Source organism: Dasypus novemcinctus, chromosome 3, assembly GCF_030445035.2.
Source record: "Dasypus novemcinctus isolate mDasNov1 chromosome 3, mDasNov1.1.hap2, whole genome shotgun sequence".
Classification (NCBI taxonomy): Eukaryota; Metazoa; Chordata; class Mammalia; order Cingulata; family Dasypodidae; genus Dasypus; species Dasypus novemcinctus.
In genome coordinates this window covers 105376998-105399175 of record NC_080675.1, presented here as the reverse complement: position 1 = coordinate 105399175, position 22178 = coordinate 105376998, and the positions used below count along the sequence as shown (strand labels likewise).

Genomic DNA, 22178 nt, shown 5'->3' with positions numbered 1-22178 from the left:
TTCATAAACAATCCCAAATTGTTATGGTCTCTCACTCTTAGCAGCTTGGTGTGTTTGATTTTATTTTTTTAAGAGCCTTCAGCTGTCAGAAAGTCATGGCAAGAAGCTAAAGGCAAAAAAACCTAGGAGAGAAGGGAGAGAATGGCAGAGACGGTCATGTGTCTTGCCATGTGGCAGAGGGCCCAAGAATCCCCAAGCAGCCAGTCTTCAGGAACAAAGCATTGCCTTGATGATGACTTGATTTGGATATTTTTCTTAGCCTCAAAACTGATCTGTTAATTAGGCAGATCAGATTCCTATTTGATGGGCAGCCAATCAATGAAACAGACACATTTGTATAGCTGGAAATGGAGGATGAAGATTCCACTGATGGATTTTAGCAGCAGACAGGAGGTGTCTGTTAAAAAGGGAGCCTGCTACTTTACTCCAGAACTCTGTTCCTACAGACCAAGAATACATTCTCAATTAGAAAAACTGCAATTTCATTTCACCACATCCTGAATACTACAGTATAGTTTTTTCTCTATTCTTTCATTTTACCCTTCCCCATTCCTTTATTGTACATAAAATAACTTGTGTATGTGCACAAACATATTGTTTTTCCCCCCACTAAATAGCCTATGGTTTTGTTCATTTAAGATCTATTTTATTTATTTATCCCCCACCTTGCTGCTTGTGCTCACTGTCTATTCTCTGTGTCCGTTTGCTGTGCATTCTTCTGTGTCTGCTTGTCTTCTCTTCTTGTCTTCTCTATAGGAGGCACTGGGAGCTAATACTGGGAACTTGTGATGTGGGAGAGAGGCACCCAATTTCTTGAGCCACCTCAACTCTTGTTTTTTTTTTTTTTGTGCTTCTCATTGCTTTCCTCTGTGCCTCTTTTTTGCTGCATCATCTTATTACACCAGCTTTCTGCACAGGCCAGCTTTCCACACAGGCCAGTTTGCCTTCACCAGGAGGCCCCAGGAACTGAATCCAGGGCCTCCCATATGGTAGATGGGATTCCAATCACTTGATCCACATTCTTCCCTGTTATGTTTTGATAGACATCAAAAGGAGATGGGAAGGGGAAAAATACTGGTTCTGTAAAAATACCCTCTTTCTCCATTAGTGGCATGCTCTTTCAGCTCTTATCTTTATATTCTAGTAAGCTATTTTGCTCTCACTCTTTAACAAAAGTTCAACAACAACAAAAAATCCTTGCATATCTTGTTCAATTGGAGAATTTTAATGGTTTTAATTTATCATTGTAAAGCCAAGGACAATTTTATTACATTTTTGTACATAGCTGTTACATGTAGGACAATCTGTCTTTAAGTACAGATAAATTACTCTAAAAGAAATGAATCCTAGATAGTTTTACCTTAAACTCAAATGCCTTGTTTAAATAAAATTCTTGTTTTTAAAAAATAAAAAGGGAGCTGAGGTGGCTCAAGCAATTAAGCACCTCTCTCCCATATGGGAGGTCCTAGGTTCAGTTCCTGGTGCCTCCTAAAGAGAAGGCAACAGACACAGAGAACAGACAGCAAATGGACACAGAGAGCTGACAGAGATGCAAACAGTGGGAGGGAGGGGGAATAAATAAATAAAATAAATATTTTTTTTTAAAAAAAGAGACTTTAGCAGTCAAAGGTTTCTATGTAAAAGTAAACTTGAAACTTCTTATGTTCTGGAAATTTCCAAAACCAGTCATGGGCAATAACCTGGGGGTAAGTAGTGAAAGAGTATGCTGTCAAGTCCATTCCAGCTTTCAATTAATGAAAAGTAAGATATGGCTACCCTTTAAAACACACACACACACACACACCTTTCACTCACATTTCATTTGAAAAGACTGATTCAGTGGTGCATTCAGTGTTGTGCTTCTTTCTGACTTTACATGGAACTGCAAAGTCACCTTCTCACAAAGATAGCATGTGGCACATAGTAGGCATTCACTGAGTATCTGTTAAATGAATTATGATTATTGCAATAGAGAGCAATATAACTAGTTTTGGGTTTCTGCATTTAGAAAATAATTTCACATATAGCACAATATACTAACACTTAAAATCTATTTCCTCCTGGTATTTTCTTATCTTTGAACCCTCTCCCACCCTCAGCAGTACTGTCCCCTTTTCTAAGCCATTTGTAAAATTATGATGTATTAGTGGGTGCTGAGAAGAGGAGGGATCAATTAGTCCTTATAGGTTCAGCTCAGAATCTATAGACTGTGAAGCCTTGCCTGAGTGCCTTAAAGAGAAAGACTCTTTTCATTTCTCTTTTATACTGCTTAAGAAAGATCTTCCTGGGGAATTATTGGGTTTGTGTACTATCTAACATAGTATAAACATTTTCTTGGTGTGCAGATATTGTCTCATTCATTCTAAAATTCCCTGCTGTACCTGGTACAATGACTTGCCCAGAGAAGGCATTCAATAAATATCTATCAAATGCAGAGATTGAAAAACCACATCTTGATTTCAGAGGAACCACATTTAGTTACAAAATTTGGATTATCTCTCATATTCATATCTACATTTCTTCAATAACTAACTAAATTTTGGTTCTGTTCAGTTATAAATAATGCTTTTCAAATCAAGGAGTTTATTCATCTGAAATACTTTGCTTTATTTGCAAAATGAGAGACTCAGAACACATTTGAGCCTCAACATAGGAGAAAGCAATCCTTGACTCTCCCAGAGAAATTATTTGAGGTCTTTTGTTCAAAGTCAGTCACTGATGGGAAACGGATGTAGTTCAATCAGTTGGCCTCCCCTCTACCATATAGGAGGCCCAGGGTTTGATGTCCAGGGCCTCCTGGTGAGGGCAAGCTGGCCCATGCAGAGTACCTGCCCACGCGGGAATGCCACCCCGCCTGGCAGTGTCACCTGGTGCAGAAGTGCTGCCCCCTGCAGGAGTGCTGGCCGATGCAGAGAGCTGGTGCAGCAAGATGATGCAACAAGAGATACAGAGGAGAGAAAATAAGAAGACATAGCAGAACAGGGACCTGAGGTGGCTCCAGAGAGTAATTGTCTCTCTCCCGCTCCACAAGGTCTCAGGATTGGTTCCCAGAGCCGCCTAATGAGAATACAAGCAGACACAGAAGAACACTCAGTGAAAGCAGACAACGGTATGTGTGTGGGGGTGAATAAATAGATAAGTCTTTAAACAAAAAACAAAGTCAGTCACTGAGAACTGGATGCTGAGAATTTAAATAACATTCAGAAAGATGAAGAGGATAAAAGATACTTTTTTGGAAATGGCACATGGTCTGACAATAGTGTACTGTATTTTCTAGCATGCCACATCTCTTTGTAAAAGGTATATTCATATCACTCTTGGTCTGGTTGCATTTTGAAATATTATGTAAATCTTACACACTCAAGAAAATAAAGAACATCTTTTCATTCTTAACCACTACCCAACACCAATCATTAGGTTTTTAAAACCATGTCTATGTGATTGTGATTGAATCAAATGTTTTGGAAAGATATGCTTTATCTATCCACATGACATCTCTATGAAATGCAGGAAATAAAAGCAATAAAACTTGCACTCAGGACTGATTTCCCCAGATTCACACAAACACATTCCAAGTGAGAAAGTAGGAAAACTTAACATTAACTCTTCATATTTGGTCAGAATAAGGGTTAGAAAAATCTGACTACATAATTATATAAAATATCATTTAACCCTTTTGCAAACTCTACTTAAATATATGGTCTTGCAGGGTAAGATTCTAGTTGCTATATAATATTTCATGGTTTGATATTTAGGTCTGAGGTGTGGACACTTCTAGAAAGAATTAGAACATTGGATCTTCCTAATGCCCAAGGCTTCTGCCTAATGAGATCAATTTTGCCCTTTCTCTTAACTATTTTTGGTCCCATATTCCTGAGTTGAACCAAGTGAGCAGTTGACCTAAAGCTCTCCACTCCCTGCTAAGCCTCAGTGACTGTGCCAGCATCTATATGTGCTTCTAATTTAGCATTTTCAGTTTTCTATTCAGATAGAAACAGGGTGGAAAGGATGGAGGGAGTTATGGATCACTTTCCACATCATCATCGAGCTATCCCCACCCCTCAACCCACCCACTGCCATGAGCCAGAGCTCAGTGATGTGCTCTTTGGGTACATACCAGAAGTGACTGATTATGTCATCCAATGAGATCAATTTGGCTTGAGGTTTCGGCACTCACTCTCTGCCCAAGAATCCAAGCAGTGCTCTGGATTCTCCTGTCATTGTACAGAAGACACAGAAAGTAGATGGGTATACCCGTTGGTAGAGAGAAGAGTCCAACCCAATTTTTTTCTGGCAGTTATAATTACTGAAGAATATTATATAGCAATTAGAACCTCACCCTTGAAGACTGTATATTTAAATAGAGTTTGCAAAAGGGTTGAGTGACTAGAAAGCACCCTTCATGTTCATGCCTGCAGAATAGTCTTACCGTAGGTCTCCCTGGTCATTGCCAATATTTCTTTGATGATATAATTTTCGATTATATCTTTCAAATCATGCTCGTTTGTTCTGACCAATTTTCAAAGTCACACCATAGTTTAATGTCTGACTGTTTTCTCAGTCTTCAAAGGCTGGCTTTTCTCTCTGAAATGCCTTAAGCCCCAGGTCTACTTATTGTATGAATGCCACCATTCGTACTTGAGTATTGGCTTGAGAAGTCTTTTTGGTTGTTTTTATTTCGGAGGCACAATCTGTTTCCTTCCCCTGGTGAATACAGGTCACTGGTTTTAGGCAAAGCTTTATGTGTGTACATATATATATATATATATATATATATATATATATATATGTGTGTGTGTGTGAAAGGCTATGAGAGCAGTACGAATTAGTTATTTATAGTGCTAACCAAGAGAGTTTGGAAATAATGATCATAAAATAGTTGTAAAGATTTTCCCTAAAACAACTGCTTTCAGACTCAGCACATAAGGACAAAGCCTTCAACAATATATTTACATGGTTTAGTTTAATATTTGTGAACAGATCACTGTTTTTAGACTGCAATTCTGAAAGAGTACAACAGCTGTCTTGGAAACTAGAACCCACCCTCTGAAATGTAAAAGTGAGATATGGTTAGTATAATCCCAAAGGCTGAGTACCCTCCCAATGCTCCCAAGTTTAGCATTCTTTGGTTCCAGCTGCTAACAAGAGATAATTTAGATTTTAATAGTGAGATCAAGCAATGCCTTCAATGCAAATTCCTTGCATTGCACGTCTCTCTTTGAAGAACAAATGGACATTCTTGTAAAATACCAGAAGAGGAGACTGTCTTTTCTCAGCTCACATCTCTAGGCTTTAAGTAAATATGGAAGCTAAGACTTCATGCATTTATGTCACATTTACTTTAATACTAGGAAAGTTATAATGTAGGGCATTAAAAACTCGCCCACACATATCATTTTCTTTGTACTGTTCTGGTCAGTGTTTCCTAATTTGCCACCTGTGATCATGTCAACAACTGGGCCACATGTGTTTTTCAAAGATTCTTGTTAGTCACTACCAAAAGGGAAGGCTGGTGGATCACTAGATTGAGGGTCCACAGGATCAAAACAAACCAGTTGTTCAGTAAAGGTACTACTGTTCTGGCTACCAAGGCCAGACAGGAAATTCTTCTAAAACGGTCATAAAGAAGACACTATGACAAACATCCATCCCAACCTCCTTACAATAGAGGCCATGACCTATTTCTTACACAGTCCCTTAATATAGGCTGGTGACATCATCATGTCAGAGAGCAGCTCAGTAAAAAAATGGATTCTGCAGCTGGCAGTCAGTACAGCTTCGTCGAGAAATTGACGTTGTTGACCATATGTATATATAAAGTCTCAGAATAGTGCCTGATTCCCAATAAGTGCTCAGTAAGTGTCAGTGATTTTTTTTTTGCTGTTACTATTATTACTTGACAGATGAGTGCCTGATCTTTGATGGGGGAGAGATGGTCTGCACTTCATGCAGGTCATGCGGGTGAGAGAAAGTGGCTGTCAGAGCACCTCTGAGCTCCCAGCTCTCACCTCCTCTGCATCCCCTCTAGCACTTCTGCTAGCTAGAAAAACGGTCAGGCTTAGATTGGAGCACGGCTCATTTGGGCTCTCCAGGAAGGCGGACTTGCTCCAGGTAACACCTGAAAAGCTGAAACTCTGTGAATAGAGTCACTGTCAGTGCAGGGAGCTAGCCAAACCTGGGCCAAGAGGATGTCTTCCAAGCAGAAACCTATAAGCTGGAGCATTCATTCTGGAAGGACAAACTCCTTGAAAGGAATTAAAAATCTACCTAGAAATCCTTTGTGATTTCCCCTGACTTAAACCAGGGTAGAGGAGACCTGAAGGTAATTAGATCTACTGACTCCAGGATCTAGAAGACTCCCCCTTGTGCATCCCCTGCCTCCCTTCCCTGACTCAATTCTCTGAATCTTACTAAATGGTTCGTCGCAGCTGGTGCTATCGCGGCGGAAGACAGTGACCGCTGGAATCTGCTGAGAACAGAATCCATCTGGAATTGAACTCCCCTCCCCTGGGTTAATCTCTTTGGTGGCTGTGAGTAGAACATGAGAAAGCGTGCTGCAGAGATTAGCCATGGCTCCGTATTGAATTCCCAGCACCAGGATGTGTGGGGGCCTTTATCCCTCACAGTCACGTCACTTTCTTCTTTTAATGAAAACTGAAACCCAGCTCCAGCCAGAAGACAGTGGGGGCCAACAAATGTGTAGAGAAAATAAATAGAAATGTTTAGACCCACCCCTGGACTGGTCTAGAGTGAGCCTCTCCCTCGCTGGAAGGCAGGAAGGGATGGGGAGGGCTCATGGGGAAGAGTTAAATGTGGCTCCGTCTGTTTCTGACTTTTCTGTAAATACTGTGACACTTCTTGAAGGGAGGAACAGCTGAGGTAAATGACTGCTAATCCCTAGTGGTGGGGAGGAGGCTGGCTGCTCCCTTCCAGATCCCAGCAGATGGTGGATGAAGCAGGCTTCCCCAGAGGCAAGGGCAGCAGGAACTGTCCCACCTTCTGTTCCTTCAGCTTGCACTGCACATCTCCTCATTGCCTGTCCCTGCGGAGAAGGACCCTTGCTGTCCCTCCAGGGCCCTGGGGACACACCTGGCTTTGCTGATTTCCTGGGATGCTCAAGGTCAGCCAATGGGACTTCTGCTAGCACAGGCAGCTTGGACCACATGGACCTAGGGAAGAAGAGTCAAGTTGCCTGTGTTTGCATTCTCACTCTACCAATGCTCATTCGTATGACCTTGGGCAAAACAGACTGGTTCTCTGCCTCATGGGATATAAATCCATCTCTCACAAACTTCAGGACATAGCCATTCCTGGGTTTTGAAATCAATTTAGCCAGCACAAATAGCATTACAAAATGAGATAGAATGGAATAGAAAATGTATTTTTAAAGCATCTTTAGGGCAAATATTGTTTCATGAAACTTTGGTGCTAGTCCTCCACTGACCTACCCACTTCCCAGTAGGGCAGAATGATCCTGGAATGGGTAGACTGGAATTTACCATCTGAGCCCTTGAAAGAGTTCAAAAGGTTCATGTCAATAACCATGGTGTTCTGTGATATCCTGTACTTCCCAGCAGCCTTTACACATATGGTGGTGAATGTAGGAATCTCCTATCAGCCACTCCCAAGTAGAAATTGAATATCACACAAACGTTTGTGAACTTCAGTTCTATTCTACCGTAAGAACAATTAAATGACACTTCCTCACAAAGGCTTTCTTGGAGCCCTCCTTTGGACTACCTCTGTAGGACTATCACCCTTCTTCCTCCTGTTCCTTCCTGGCACTTACCAGAACTCTCTGACTTTTCTGTGATTAGCACAAAGAGGTGAGTCCTGCTCCGTTTTGCTTATCACTGTGACTACACAGTTCTTGGCCCATAAATATTTGCAGAATCAATGAATGAATGAAATTGACCTGATTCTTCCAAAGTAAGAGCTCCTGCTCCCTCCAAACATGTCATTTTTATTGAATTGTAATAGTAACAATTGGCTTTGTATCTTCTATGCGCCTTATATTGTTGTTTCTAATTACAATAAACTAAAAGAAAAGAGTTATTGCATCACTTTTCAGAGGGAGAAATTTGGGCTCAAAAACGTTAAATGACTTGTCCAAGGCCAAATAGACAGTAAACAATAGAGGCAGGATTTGAACACGGGGCTCTCTGACTGACACCAGTATCTTTTCCTCTTATCCTAGGTTCTCTGGCATCTGTTCAGCTAAAACAGCTCTACTCATTGCATCCTGACATGAAATGCCTATTGTGTTGCAGAGCATAATCCCGGCCCCGCCTCTCACCTGGCTCCATTGCACAGCTGCCCCCACACTTTCTTCTCCAGACCAACCCAAACATGGTTGGGGAGCCCAGGGGGGAGGGCCTAGTGTTCCCAGTCCAGACAAGTACCTCTAATCAGCAGGTCTCCTCAGCATATCAATCCAAGACCACTCTAGAGAGGGATGCCTGTGCCCAGTCTTCTATTTTTAACTGGTGTGAACTGAAGGAAAAACATAAGCATTAAAAAATCAAAGCACCAAGAAAAACCTGAGAATAACGGGCACCCCAGAGCACACCAGTGACACGTGTCCTTCCTACAAATCTCCCAATTCCTTCCCCTTCTACTCACTTCATGTAGTTTTTCCTTTCCCTCCTCAAAAGTCCCAAGACCCTTCAAATCTGCTTTCCGTGCAGGAGCTGATAGCAATCATTTACACCAGTGCTTTTTACACTTTTAATGTACATATAAATCAACTGGAGCTTTTGCTAAAATGCAGACTCAGTAATTTCTGGGGTGGGCCCTGAGATTCTGCATTTCTAATCTATTCCCACCTTTTGCCAATGCTCCTGGTCCACAGACTGGGCCCTTTGAGTAGCAAGGGTTATATGTGAGTTTGGGCTAAGCTGCTTTTATCTTCCCCCAGAAGAGTGCTTGGTTCTTCACTTTTGTCCACCTGGAATGAAGGCCTCTGCCTCTAGTTTAAAGATGTTCAACTACCCACAACCAAGTGAACAAGATACTTTTGGCATTTGCTCCTTTATTCACTTTGGCAGCAGGGATCCTTTCCTGGCCAAAAGACCTGGGTCTGAGTGTGAGCAAAACCCCCACAGCACAGAGGAGGACACCTGCTATCCTGGCTGGGGTCATCCTGACCCCTTCTCCAGCAAGGCCTGGCCAAGGTCTCACGGCAGCCCTTTTCAGCCTCTGGCCAGACCCTGAGGCCGAGGTGGGGACCCAGGGGGTGTCACTCAGCTTCCTGGTTTTGAGGAGCTCCCCCTCCAGCTCCCTGAGTAAAGCCATCTTGGAGGGTGGGGACAGATCAGAAAGGTACCCTGTCCCAGATGCCCCCTTTCTGGTCACCTAATTGTGCAGCTGTGGGGCCTTTGCCCTCAGGAGGGCTGCCAGGGCTCTACTCCTCCAGCTCCCGGCCTGGAAGCTGAGAAGCTGCTGTCGCCCTCCACCCCCTACCCCCTGCCCTGGCCCAGCTGTCAGAAGACAGCAGGGAATCAAGCCTTCTGCTTTTAGGTGGCTTATTGTCCCCTTGGGCTGGTGGAGCTGGGGAGGAACAAATCTACCCCTCATCCAGGGAGCGCCCCCACCCCAGCGCAGGGAGGGGATGTGTTGGCTGTCACTTTGTCTTCCCCTGCCCCCTACCCTTCACCGCCTGCCCCTCCCTAACTCCCTATTTGGACATTCCCCTGGCTGCCCCCTCCCCTTCCTTACATGGTCTGGGGGACCCCGGCTGATCCTCTCCCTTGCCCTTGGCTCCTTGAATGGCCTCGGCGCTCCTCGACCGTGCGAAGGCGACCAAATAAGGCAAGGTGGCCGGCTGGGCCCCCCACCCCTGCCCCCGGCTGCTCCAACTGACCCCGTCCATCAGCGCGCTATAAAGCGGCGCTCCGCTGCCCCGCACCCAGCGCCTGCCGCCGCCGGAGCCGAGCCGTCCCACCCGCCGCCAACGCGGTGAGTCAGTGCGGTCCCCGCGCCCTCCCTGCGCAGCGCAGCGGGCCGCGCGGGACTCCAGCCCCGCAGCCCGACCCAGGCCTCCGAGCCCGCCCTGAGCTAAGGCCCCCCGCCCCGGCCGCTCCGGCACTTCTTTACTCTTTTAAAGCTCAAAATTTTCGATTTGGTTCTAACTTTTCTTGGACTGGTCTCGGTCCTCGCAGGAAAGGGACTTGGGGCAAGGGAGGGACGTGCGGCGGAGGATCGGGCGCGCAGCAGGCGACCCCGCGCACCTCCCTCGGAGGTTTGGTGGTTTCTGCTCTCTCCGTGCTTTCCCCTCCAAGTTGGCTCACGGGCAAGAGGGTGTGATGGGATCATCGAAGACAGGGTGCCCAGTGGGTGAAAGACGAAAAGTTAAAGGGATGGGGAGGACTTGCTAAGGAGTTGGGTCTCCAGGGTCTCTAAGACGGTCCCTCTTCGCACCTAGGACCAAGGGTGAAATTCCTGGTCAGGTTTCCGGGCTGAGCTCCTCTTGCCTTTTCTACGCACCTCTTCCCCCTGCCCCCCACAATCTCTTCCCTCCCTTCTTTTTCTGCCCTGAGTGGGGAAGGAAGATGGTATGTGTTTCCCCCCAAAATTCTCCCTTCTGCCCCCGCCTCAGGGGCTCGGAGAAGGCCAGTTCCTCAGGTACTGACTGCGGGCCGCCCTGCTCTCCTCAAATTGCAGACATCGCTGAAGCCGTGCCAAGATGTGCGACGACGAGGAGACCACCGCCCTGGTGTGCGACAATGGCTCCGGGCTGGTGAAGGCAGGCTTCGCGGGAGATGACGCGCCCCGCGCTGTCTTCCCCTCCATTGTGGGCCGCCCGCGCCACCAGGTAAACTGTCGCCTCCTCTGGCCTCCTCTGCCCTGGAACAGCCCCCAGCCCTCCGCTCCCCTTCCCTCCAGCTCCTTAGCCCAGCAAGCCAGGAAGTGTCTCGCCTGGCTCTCTTCTTCCATGAATTCTATTTAGGTCACATAAGGAAAAGATGGATTAGCTTCAAATCCAAGCCAAGACAAGCAATATCCACACCAACTCCCACCTCACCAAAAAATCTACACTTTTCCCCTAGACCTCTTTCAATCACACACCTCTCAAAGGGTCCAATTCTGTGCGAACGGTGAAAACCCACCAGCTTCTCTCTAGTCCTTTCTGGGTTTTTAGTCTTCGGTATCTTCTCTACTTTTACACACTTCACTTTCTTCCTTGTCCTTCCTTTTCAGACCACTTCAAAGCTTTTGATAATGTAGATTCTCTCATCCAACCAGAACCCAACCCTCTTTCCTCCCTCTGTTCACAGTCAGCTTACAGGGCTCACCAAAGATGTACTCTATCTATCTCCTGCCTGGCAGCTGCATTTTTAGAATCCATGCGTGACAGGGGCAGTAAGTGTCATGATGATAGTGACATAGCACCTTGTTTATTAAAAGAAGGGCCATGCTCTCTGGCTTTGCAACATGCCTGGCCAAACCCACTGCCTGGGCAGGAGAACTGCATTCCTCAGTGGTCAGGAAGGATGGCACTCCAGGTCAGCTCTGGGCAGGTGGAATTTCACCACCGGGGTGATAATGATGTATCACCCCATCCTTTTATGTTCACTTGATGAATGTGAAAATCTTTTCTTAGAGAAATACAATGTGTCACTAATTCCAAAATGAAGTCCTCTATATATTCTGGTTGACAAGCTTTCTAATTTAATAAAGACATCACAGTGTTTTAAAATGAGGTGAAGATTTGTGTCTTCAGTGAAATAGCTTCACACACACACACAGTTATAGTCTAAACAAGAGAATTCTCCTTCTTTGGAGGAGGGGGTGGGGTGGCAGAATGTACAAGATCAATTTTAAGTGATTTTTCTAAATCCCAATTTATCCCATAAAATTCTACAGTTGTGTATTTCCCTGGTATTTATAATTGTTCCTTCACTTGGGTAGTTGGATATAAACTGAAAATGCATTGATTATATTCCTGATAGAGGAAGCTTGACTTTCCCATCTTTTCTGTTCATATAGGGAGTCATGGTGGGAATGGGTCAGAAGGATTCCTATGTGGGTGATGAGGCCCAGAGTAAACGAGGTATCCTGACTCTCAAGTACCCCATTGAGCACGGCATCATCACTAACTGGGATGACATGGAGAAGATCTGGCATCACACCTTCTACAATGAGCTCCGTGTGGCCCCTGAGGAGCACCCCACCCTGCTCACCGAGGCCCCACTGAACCCCAAGGCCAATCGCGAGAAGATGACCCAAATCATGTTTGAAACCTTCAATGTCCCCGCCATGTATGTGGCCATCCAGGCCGTGCTGTCCCTGTATGCTTCTGGCCGTACCACAGGTATGACTGGGCTGTGGGGATGGTAGGCTATTAATCCCATCCCCAAGGTCGTTAACCTTGCTGTCACTTTCCCTAGTAGAAAAACAAATGACCCCTTCCCTCACACACCCTGGAAGGACTTTTATCTGTGCTGAGAGAGAGAGGTAACAGTCGGACCCCAGGTTAGTTTCAGAGCACACTCATGTCTAAGAGGTGAAAGCACATGCAGTATTTGGGAGCAGATTCTTTCCTTATCTAAAAGATAGGCTAGCATACATAGAGGCCCTGCACAGTGTGGCAACCTGGATTGCAGGAGCCAGTGGTAGGTGGGCAAACATCCTCAAGAAGAAACTACAGCCCCGACAGCGTCTTAGTCAAAAAAGAGAGAAACATGCATAAGTTAGATAGGAGGCACAATGCAAACACACATGCCTGCATGTTTACGTAATGTGCTAATGGTGATAGCAGGGATAGTCACTTAAAAGTGTCCTGGGGAAATTTTTCTACTACAATATTTAAAAGCATGAGCTGCTGCTAGCTGCAGATTTAGTATCCATTATGTTTGTTGTATTCTGTGTGTGTAAGGGATCTAATCTTATCTGGATCAATGCCCAGTGCTAGTATCTCCTAACCAAGATCCCAAGCAGGCTTTGCCATGACTAAAGTAGTGGTGTTGTCCTTGGGGAATTACCTTGCTCTTGTCTGTTTCCTCTGACAGGCATCGTTCTGGACTCTGGGGATGGTGTCACTCACAATGTTCCCATCTATGAGGGCTACGCCTTGCCCCACGCTATCATGCGTCTGGATCTAGCTGGGCGGGACCTCACTGACTACCTCATGAAAATCCTCACAGAGCGTGGCTATTCTTTTGTTACCACTGGTGAGTGAGTCTTTGTGTGTGTGTGTGTGTGTGTGAGATCTGCCACAGATAAGTCTGCTTTCTTTCTCAGCTAGCACATCCACCTACTTCCCCATAACTGACTTCATTCTTCAGAGCTTGACTGTGACACCCTTTATTTCTGCAGCTGAACGTGAAATTGTCCGTGACATTAAAGAGAAGCTGTGCTACGTTGCCCTGGATTTTGAGAATGAGATGGCAACAGCGGCCTCTTCCTCCTCCCTGGAGAAGAGCTATGAACTGCCTGACGGCCAAGTCATCACCATTGGCAACGAGCGCTTCCGCTGCCCTGAGACGCTCTTTCAGCCCTCCTTCATTGGTGAGTTGTAGGGTCTGGTGCAGAAGCACAGCCTTTCCCTGGGAGTCATGGGATATCCCATAGTAAATCTGTCACAATCAGGGAAGACTAAGGGGTCCCGAGTTAAAAAAAGTCTCATCTCAGCTTGAAGTCCTGATGTCTCATTGCAAGGAAAGTCTGTTTTGCTCCAGTGACATGATAAAAGATGACATACTGGCTTCATCTCAAAATAAAAGATGAGACAGCGTAGTAACTGAATACCAAACAGCCCTAGGAAAGGAATTGTTAGTAAATTTATTCCAGTAAATTCCTAGTATCCAGTATCCAAACTCTCCTTTTAAATAACTCATCATTAAATACAACAACAATCCTACTCAAATAATTGGATGTGTGTATGTCACTAACATCTAGTCATCAGGGATAGTTTTATAGAGGAAGCTTCACAGGATTAAGATTGTATCAATTTAACTTAAATGTGTGTCCTGTCCTTTTTTAAAACATCTCCCATACATCTGATAGTTACAGAAAGTATAACAGGGTGCTAAACACAGCTGTTTGTTTCTTGGCAGTCTGTTGTGGGTTAACTGACAGCAGTTAAAAAAAAAAAAAAAACCCAGCTGTTCCACAAATGCCCTGGTGTGTATCTTATAGGGGAGCATATGTTTCAGAGGCAAATGGTGATAGCTCATCAACACAGAAGAGTTCTGTTCTCTTCACTCCTCCCTGGCCAGAATGCACTGTGTATGTGTTTAACTTGTTACTAGGCATGGAGTCTGCTGGCATCCATGAAACTACTTACAATAGCATCATGAAGTGTGACATTGATATCCGCAAGGACCTGTATGCCAACAACGTCTTGTCTGGAGGCACCACCATGTACCCTGGTATTGCTGATCGCATGCAAAAGGAGATCACCGCCCTGGCTCCCAGCACCATGAAGATTAAGGTAAAGAGCTTCTGAGAGTGGGAAAGCCACGGCAGGTCTTGGTAGTCCAGACAGAACTGTAGTGCTCCCTCCCTTCCCCCACACTTAGTTTTCTGTCTCCCATAGACTTTACCTTTTAGCTTTCGAGCATCTGATTTTTAGCACCTTTCTCAAGATAGGAAACTTTAAAATATGCTTTTGAAAATGGATAAAAATAAATCTTTGAAGAAAGGGAAAAACCCAAATCTCTTGACACATTTTGGAAGTCCCAACTTTTGGACTATCCTGCACTGTACATTTAGCTTATTGCTACATTTTACTGTAGTACAGAGGACTAGGGAAATTTGATTTTGTGATGTTTTTGATAATGGAAATAGGGGAATAGAGGAAAATTCAAACTTGACTTGGCCATATTATCTTATAGTGTGAAATATGCCACATGACACCAAATTAAAATGTAGTAATTTTCTGTGACTCCCCAACATGCTGTAGCATGGAACCACAAAGTTCATGAAAACTTTTTGTTTTCTTTTGCAGATTATTGCTCCTCCTGAGCGTAAATACTCTGTCTGGATTGGGGGCTCCATCCTGGCTTCCCTGTCTACTTTCCAGCAGATGTGGATTAGCAAGCAAGAGTATGATGAAGCAGGCCCATCCATCGTCCACCGCAAATGCTTCTAAGGAGCTTTCCCTCTTAGTCTACCTTACTTTCAAGATCACGGTATTGTGCTTCATGGAGTCTTCTGAACCACCCTCTTTCATCTCTCATCAATCATTGTACAGTTTGTTTACACACATGCAATGTATTTGTGCTTCTAATATTTATTGCTTTATAAATAAACCAGACCAGGACTTGCAACCTACAAAAGTCTCATTTTATTTTAGGAGTATGCATGGGCGGGGGGAGGGTTGTGGGCAGATGTTTGTTTACTCAGTCTGTGAATTTGTATATCAGCACTGTAATATTACGGCACCATAAAGTTCATTTGCTAGATTAGGTCATTAGCTGAGAGGCACAACATTAAATTTTGATTCTACACTTTGGACAGAATCATGAATATATTTCGTATCTGAAAAGTAGATTAGGTTTAGGTTCATATTAAGCTCGACCACTTCCCATTCTGAATGTGCAAGACCATGTGCACGTTAGAAACAAGTGTGAGAGGACTACAAACCAGACACTTCTGCCTAATTGGTGACTAGCTTGTGGGATAGAGGTCTTCAACTACTTCATTTCTTTGAAATCTTCAGAACTTGCAATCTTGGGATCTTGGAATGGGTGGAATGAAGGCTTTAAAGTCTTAAAGGAGCCAGGGGAGGGGAAAGCCACAATGTTCACTTGACTCCTTTCTGGGACTTTCTGCAAAGTACGGTGGGAGTAGTTCTGGGACAGCACTGAGAAGGATGAGACAAGCTCCAGCCTTGGGGGGCTCCCATATATAATTTCTAAACCCCCAATGTGTTAACTAACACTGCCACCAGTTATGAGCTAGGGTGGTCTGGGAGGCTTTAAAGAGCTGGCAATTGACCTGGGTCTTGAAGAATGGTTAAGAATTAGAGAAGTGAGAAGAGCAGGAGGAAATCTCTGCAGGAGGAAATGGGGGCAGAGATCAGATACAAGGCACAGGGCAGGTTGACAAAAACAGAAAATACATGCTGGTGAATTTTAGGATATCAAGTCAGAAAGTTAGATTTTGACCTGATTGCAGAGTCCTTAAAAATTTTCATTCTCTAATTCATTGTTCATGAACTGTTAGAACTCACAGAGGCATTGAGTGAACCTAATTCAACTTTATCTATTGATGAGGGATACAGATTAAGCAACTCACAATGTTGTATAGTTTGTTTGTGGAATAGCCAGGACAGGAACCCAGATTTTCTGGCATCTTATCTGGTGGCTCTCCTAAAAGCATCTTTTCTAACTTTAGTCATAGTCTATCAATAGTAACCCCATTCTATCACACACTCTTTGGGGAGCTTGATTTCAAAATTTGGAGTACTTTGGGCTTATCAGGCACCTTTAATCAGATGCCACTGTCATTATAGTTCAAGGTCGTAATTGTGTCTTTATTTTAATTCATTAAAAAAGCATCTCTGGGCCAGGCACAGTAGTAGGTGTAGGGGACCCAAAGATGAGAGAGAGTACAGTTTCTGTGCTTAAGAAACTCGGAGTTTAGAGTTCATATTTAGCAGAACTGAATGGAAGTCCCCTGCAATAACAGCTAAATAATAAATGATATATTTGAGGACATTTTATTTACATAAGTATAAACTTTATTGTAAGTTTTCCCTTTTTTCCCAATTGAATATTGCAGCACAGATGGATTGGTCTAAAAGCTAGGTATCAGTCAAGGAGATGGATTTGGGGCAAACATGGGGAGGTATGATTCAGTCAGTCTCTGTCTCTTTTTTCCTTCTCTCTCAAACTGAATACAAATTATTATGAATTTTATCTTCTACAGTATTCCTGCTTTAAGTGTAGACATGTAGCTGGGGTATCACCTGTGGTTCTTCCAATTTAAGACTAGAAAAGAATTTGTGTATTATTATTTCTACTGAGAAATATAAGCTTTGAGAATCAGCTTCTGGCATTTGCTTCAAACATGGCAAGCACACAGATTCTTGTTGAATTTTGAAGTTTCATCATCTAGCTCTTTTTGATGATACAGTGTAAGGTATTAGAACTGAATCTTTCTTAAGAATTGTGCTAAGGAAGGCACTAAACAAACTGTTTTTCTTAAGGCCATCTTCACATGTGTAAAATTGAGTTGTCTACAGTGAATATGTCTTTGGTTGAAATGTGATGTCCAAAAACCTAGGTCATAATGTTCCTTCTCAATTTTAAACAAAAGGATGTTTTTGGTGATTGCTAATTCCCCAAAACACAATTTCTTCCTTTTTTCTTAACTAAGCAATGTTCATTATATAGATTTGGCTAGAGATTCAAGAGAGTACAGTTAGAGACAAAAGGAAAATTACTGAAGAAAATGCAATATTTTATATAATAGGGCTCGTCTACTGGATCCAGGGCCTCAGACAATGTCCACCTTTCTCTCTATTTCTTGGATGGGATCTTTCCACACGTCAGACATGATGGCTCAAGTTGGTCTGTCAACATGCTAGCCTCTGGAGCAAAAGAGTATTTTCCATATTGTTCTGGAAAATATCCAGAGAGGTCTCAGGGATGGGCCAGGCTTGGGGACTGAGTCATATCATCCCCATTACAGGGACTGATCAATATTATTGAATGGGGGAGGGATGATTCCCCCAAAGGAAGTGAGTAAAATGGTGCAAACACATCATACCTAATGAGCTAGAGCAGGAAAAAGATTATGTAGAGAAGGAACAAATTGTTGGAAGACTCCAATATCCAAGTTCAGGAATTTATTTGGTTTGACAGGCTTTGAGAAGGACTTGAGAAAGGCAGAGATGATCTAACAAACCCAGGAGGCAAGACTGACAACCTTTGAATGGTGGTATATGTGACTGAGCATTAATTTTACAAGACCTCAGTGTGGGCCCAGGCACCTAGGAATCCGAAGAACTTTATAAAACCAGATATATATAGTTGCCATTTTAACCATTTCTAAGTGTACAAGTCAGTGGCATTAATTACATAATGTTGTGCTACCTTTCCTCATCAAAACTCTTCTTAACCCAAACTAGAAACATTTGACCTATTAAGCAGTAACTCTCCATTACCCTCCCTCCAGTCCCTGGTAGCCTCTAATCTACTTTCTGTCTCCAAGAATTTGCTTATTCTACATAGTTCATATATGTGGAATCATACAATATTTGTCCTTTTGTGACTGGCTTATTTCACTCAGCATATTGTGTTCAAGGTTCACACATGTCGAGGCATGTATCAGAATCTCATTCCTTTTATGGCTGAATAGTATTCCATTGTATAAATATACCAGTTTGTTTATCCATATATCTGTTAATGGACATCTGGGTTGTTTCTACTTTTCACTATTGTAAATAATACCACTATGAACATTGGTGTGCAAGTAACTGAGTTCCTCAGATTGGCCAGCTTTTTAAAGGGAAATAAATCAAATTAATTCTTAGTTAAGATGATATAAATGCTATAAATATTTCCTACTAGCTGATAGAGATGAAAGAAATTTTAAGTCTTTTAGGGCTAAAACAGTGAAGGTTATCTACCTTAATCTTCAGATCTTCTAAACTCATTATACAAGGATGCTCTCCCTCAAATATAGCTTCACTGTTGCCATGGCAACCAACTACCATTGAGAAGACAGTCATTGAAGAACATTCTGGGAAGGCTTCTGAAATGTACCTCTTGTCGCTGGTGAGCCTGAGGCTAGAAGATGTTCCTTATAGTTCACGCATTAGCTCTAGGTTCAATAGCTGCAAGCAAGGTTGATTAGAAGGATAAGGAACTTCAGTTCAACTATAAGCTGTCTTAAGTCTGGTCCTGGGCCCTCTCTGGTCCCTGATGGGAGCTATCAGGTAAACAACTCTGTCTCTCCCCTGGGCCTTCTCCCCTTCCTCACAGCCAAGGTCTTCTGTGTGCTTATTTCCTGGGGCTCCAGCTCAAAACTCCAACTAACTCCTGTGCCTTGTCATTTTTTCTGTGAATCCCTGCCAAGCAGGGGGTGAGGATGCAATATCCTACTCATGTGGCCCAATCAAAGCCTTAATCAATATTTAATCAAATAAAAGTGAAGCCTCTGAATCCAATATAATCTAATATGCCCTGAGGGACAGACCAGTTTACAAACATAATCCAATATCTATTTTTGGAATTCATAAACGATATCAAACTGCTCCACTGTGTTTAACACAGAAATGGAACTTGAAAAAAATTTCAGATATTACTGGATAGTGGCAGGGTAGGCATCATATAGGATAAGATAGTGATAGAACAGGGATTATTATAAAATTTTAAAAGCAAACCAACCTGAGGCAAAATTATGAAATGTGATCAAGGCATCTTGAACTCCAAAGTCTACCTCTTGGACTTCTTTTCTAGTTGTCTCCACCTACTGCTGGCTACCTGGACCCTCTCCCTAAACCCACCCCTCCAACATTGTTCACACTTACCTTTATTTTACCTCCTTTCTTTAGAGAGCAGACTATGCTAATTCAGTTATTAGTTACCTAACTCTATACTCCTGTGTCAAAAGGCAAATCAGAGCTGAGTTTGCAGATTATGGCATTTTATTTGGGACACAAAAAGTTTTGGTAGAGCAAGGAAGTTGATCATTTGCAAAAATAGAAGCAGCTTTGAACTTCTAGGGACAGGAGGCAGTTTTTATAGGTGGAAAGGAAGTTAGCTTGACTCCTCTTGATTGCAAAGGAGTTTAGGGCAGGTGGGATACAGAAGTCAGATTGATTGGAATGGGTAGGGTGAGGGCAAGAGCATGAGTTTTGGAGACAAACATGGGCTGTGTTCTTGCCTATAAAACATGAATGATGATAGTGCCTATACTTCATAGTTGATGTGAGGATTAAATGGGATAAAGTTCAGGACTTGGCACATAGTAGGTCTCTAATTAATGCTCCATAATCATTGTATTGTTATGGGCCAACTGAGCCAGATTATCGAAGAACTTGAAAGACAAGCATAGGAATTTGGATTTGATATGAGAGTATATGTATTCTTTGCTGATGTTCTGAGAGGAGAAGTGGCCCATTGAAATGATATTTAAAGAAGATGAATTCTAGGTAATTGCTTCTAGATTGGTAGGCACTACCATTACTACATAAACATTACTAAACAATTTAATAGTCTAAGAGCAATTTAAGAATTCAGGGAGTACTTACTCTAAAGGCCAAGAAAATAGAACTAGTTTGTCCTTCTTCCAAAGGAAGACTGACCTAAATAGCTTCATGAAGAAAGGAAAAGTGTGACTTTATGATATAGGGTTTAAAGAGTTTGACTAATAATTACCATGGCCTTACATTATAGGGCCTTTTTATCTAAATTGACTTCCTGAATTTGAGCCTTTAAATCTTACAGTAAAGGGAAGCCATATTCCCTTTTATATCCATTACCATGGAGTGTCAATTCTATTGTGTTATAATAACTGGTTTGATTTTAACACATAAAAGGGAGTTTCCATCACTGAAATATATATAAGGATTCCAGTTTTAAAAAAGAAAACCGTAGGTTGGTAGGGATGAGGGACTTAGCAGGAAGAACTTGATGAATGTTTACTCCAAATATAAATCTTAACAGGGAGGATACAAAAGATAAAATACATATCTCAACTCTAAGAAAAAGAAGCATGGTATGAGGAATGAAAAATCTACTGCAATACTCACAGGTTGAGTTGGAGTCACCATCAGCTGAGGTTCCCACATGACTAGAATGACCAGAAGCCCTGCAGACATGAAGCAGGAATGAGAAATAGGCTGTTACGTTAACCACTGCATATGCCAGCCTATTCTAACTGTTATCGTCAGCTTTGAACATTCACCTCCCTAAGATTTCATGCTGTTTGGAGGCTCTATGGTGATTTCATGCCAACTAAATAAATACTTTTAAAATAATAAATGTTATCCAGAATTTTTGTTATTTCAGTTGGAAGCATTATTCAGAGTATCCAGAATGCCATGCTGTCAGAAATGGAATGGAAGTCTGGTAATGTTAATTTTATTCCATGGTGGGGGGTGTTTTCCTTTGGCATATGAATAAAACAGAAAATTTATCTCAAGTTGCTCTGTGCATCTGGTTGGCTCAACATGTGAGGATGATGTTAAAAAGCCAAAACGAAGAGTTTCATTAACTTTACTTTACTTTAGTCCATGGCCAAACTTTGCACCTTAGCCTGGCTCATCATGGAATTATATTCCTTTTTTATTTTATTTTTTACAGCTCTGTAAAGATATAATTCACATGCTATATAATTCACACATATGAAGTATACAATCTAATGATTTTTAGTATATTCAAAGATGGGTGCAACTATCATCAAAGCCAATTTTAAAATATTTTCATCACCTCAAAAGGAATTCTCAGCTTTTTTTTTTTTCCCAATCCACGACCTGTGGTGGAACCGCCACCAAGATGCAGATTTTCCTAAAAACCGTGACGGGAAAGACTGTCACTCTTGAGGCTGAGCCCTTGGATACAACAGAAAATGTGAACGCCAAGAACCAGGATAAGGTAGGAATTCCTCCTGATCAGTGAAGACTGTTCTTTGCTGGCAAGCAAATGGAAGATGGTCACTCTTCATCTTGTGTTGAGACTTCATGGTGGTGCTAAGAAAAGGAAGAAGTCTTATGCTACACCCAAGAAGCATAAGCATAAGAGAAAGAAGCTTAAGCTGGCTGCCCTGAAATACTGTACAGTGGATGAGAATGGCAAAATTAGTTACCTTTGTCGGGAGTGCCCTTCAGATGAAGGTGGTGCTTGAAGTGTTTATGGCAAGCCACTTTGACAGACATTACTGTGGCAAGTGTTGTCTGACTTTCTGCCTCAACAAACCAGAAGACAAGTAATTGTGTGTGGACTAATGAAAAACAAGAACTAACATTCTTACTGTTAGTTGTTCAACTAACATTGAAAAAAGAAAGAGGGAAAACGGACTTTGGCCCAGTGGTTAGGGCGTCCGTCTACCATATGGGAGGTCCGCGGTTCAAACCCCGGGCCTCCTTGACCCGTGTGGAGCTGGCCATGCGCAGTGCTGATGCGCGCAAGGAGTGCTGTGCCACGCAAGGGTGTCCCCCGTGTGGGGGAGCCCCACGCGCAAGGAGTGCGCCCGTGAGGAAAGCCGCCCAGTGTGAAAAGAAA

At 42.9% G+C, this 22178-nt stretch overlaps 1 protein-coding gene and 1 long non-coding RNA gene across 3 annotated transcripts; one reads left to right on the top strand and one right to left on the bottom strand.

Moving 5' to 3' along the window:
• Window positions 1-1299: 1299 nt before the first annotated feature.
• Window positions 1300-11282, bottom strand: LOC105745848 (uncharacterized). Of its 2 annotated transcripts, none has more exons than XR_009185054.1 (4): window positions 11068-11282; window positions 8403-8493; window positions 7090-7169; window positions 1300-3057 (listed from the first exon to the last, which is right to left on the bottom strand). It is a non-coding gene; the product is annotated as an uncharacterized lncRNA (long non-coding RNA). The 2 variants fall into 2 exon arrangements; XR_009185053.2 differs by lacking the exon at window positions 1300-3057 and adding an exon at window positions 3470-4214.
• Window positions 8196-15281, top strand: ACTC1 (actin alpha cardiac muscle 1). Its single transcript, XM_004455361.4, has 7 exons — window positions 8196-9957; window positions 10663-10813; window positions 11989-12313; window positions 13011-13172; window positions 13318-13509; window positions 14253-14434; window positions 14951-15281. The coding sequence occupies exons 2-7, from the start codon at window positions 10685-10687 to the stop codon at window positions 15092-15094; spliced, it is 1134 nt and encodes a 377-aa protein (XP_004455418.1). The 5' UTR covers window positions 8196-9957; window positions 10663-10684; the 3' UTR covers window positions 15095-15281.
• Window positions 15282-22178: the final 6897 nt, after the last annotated feature.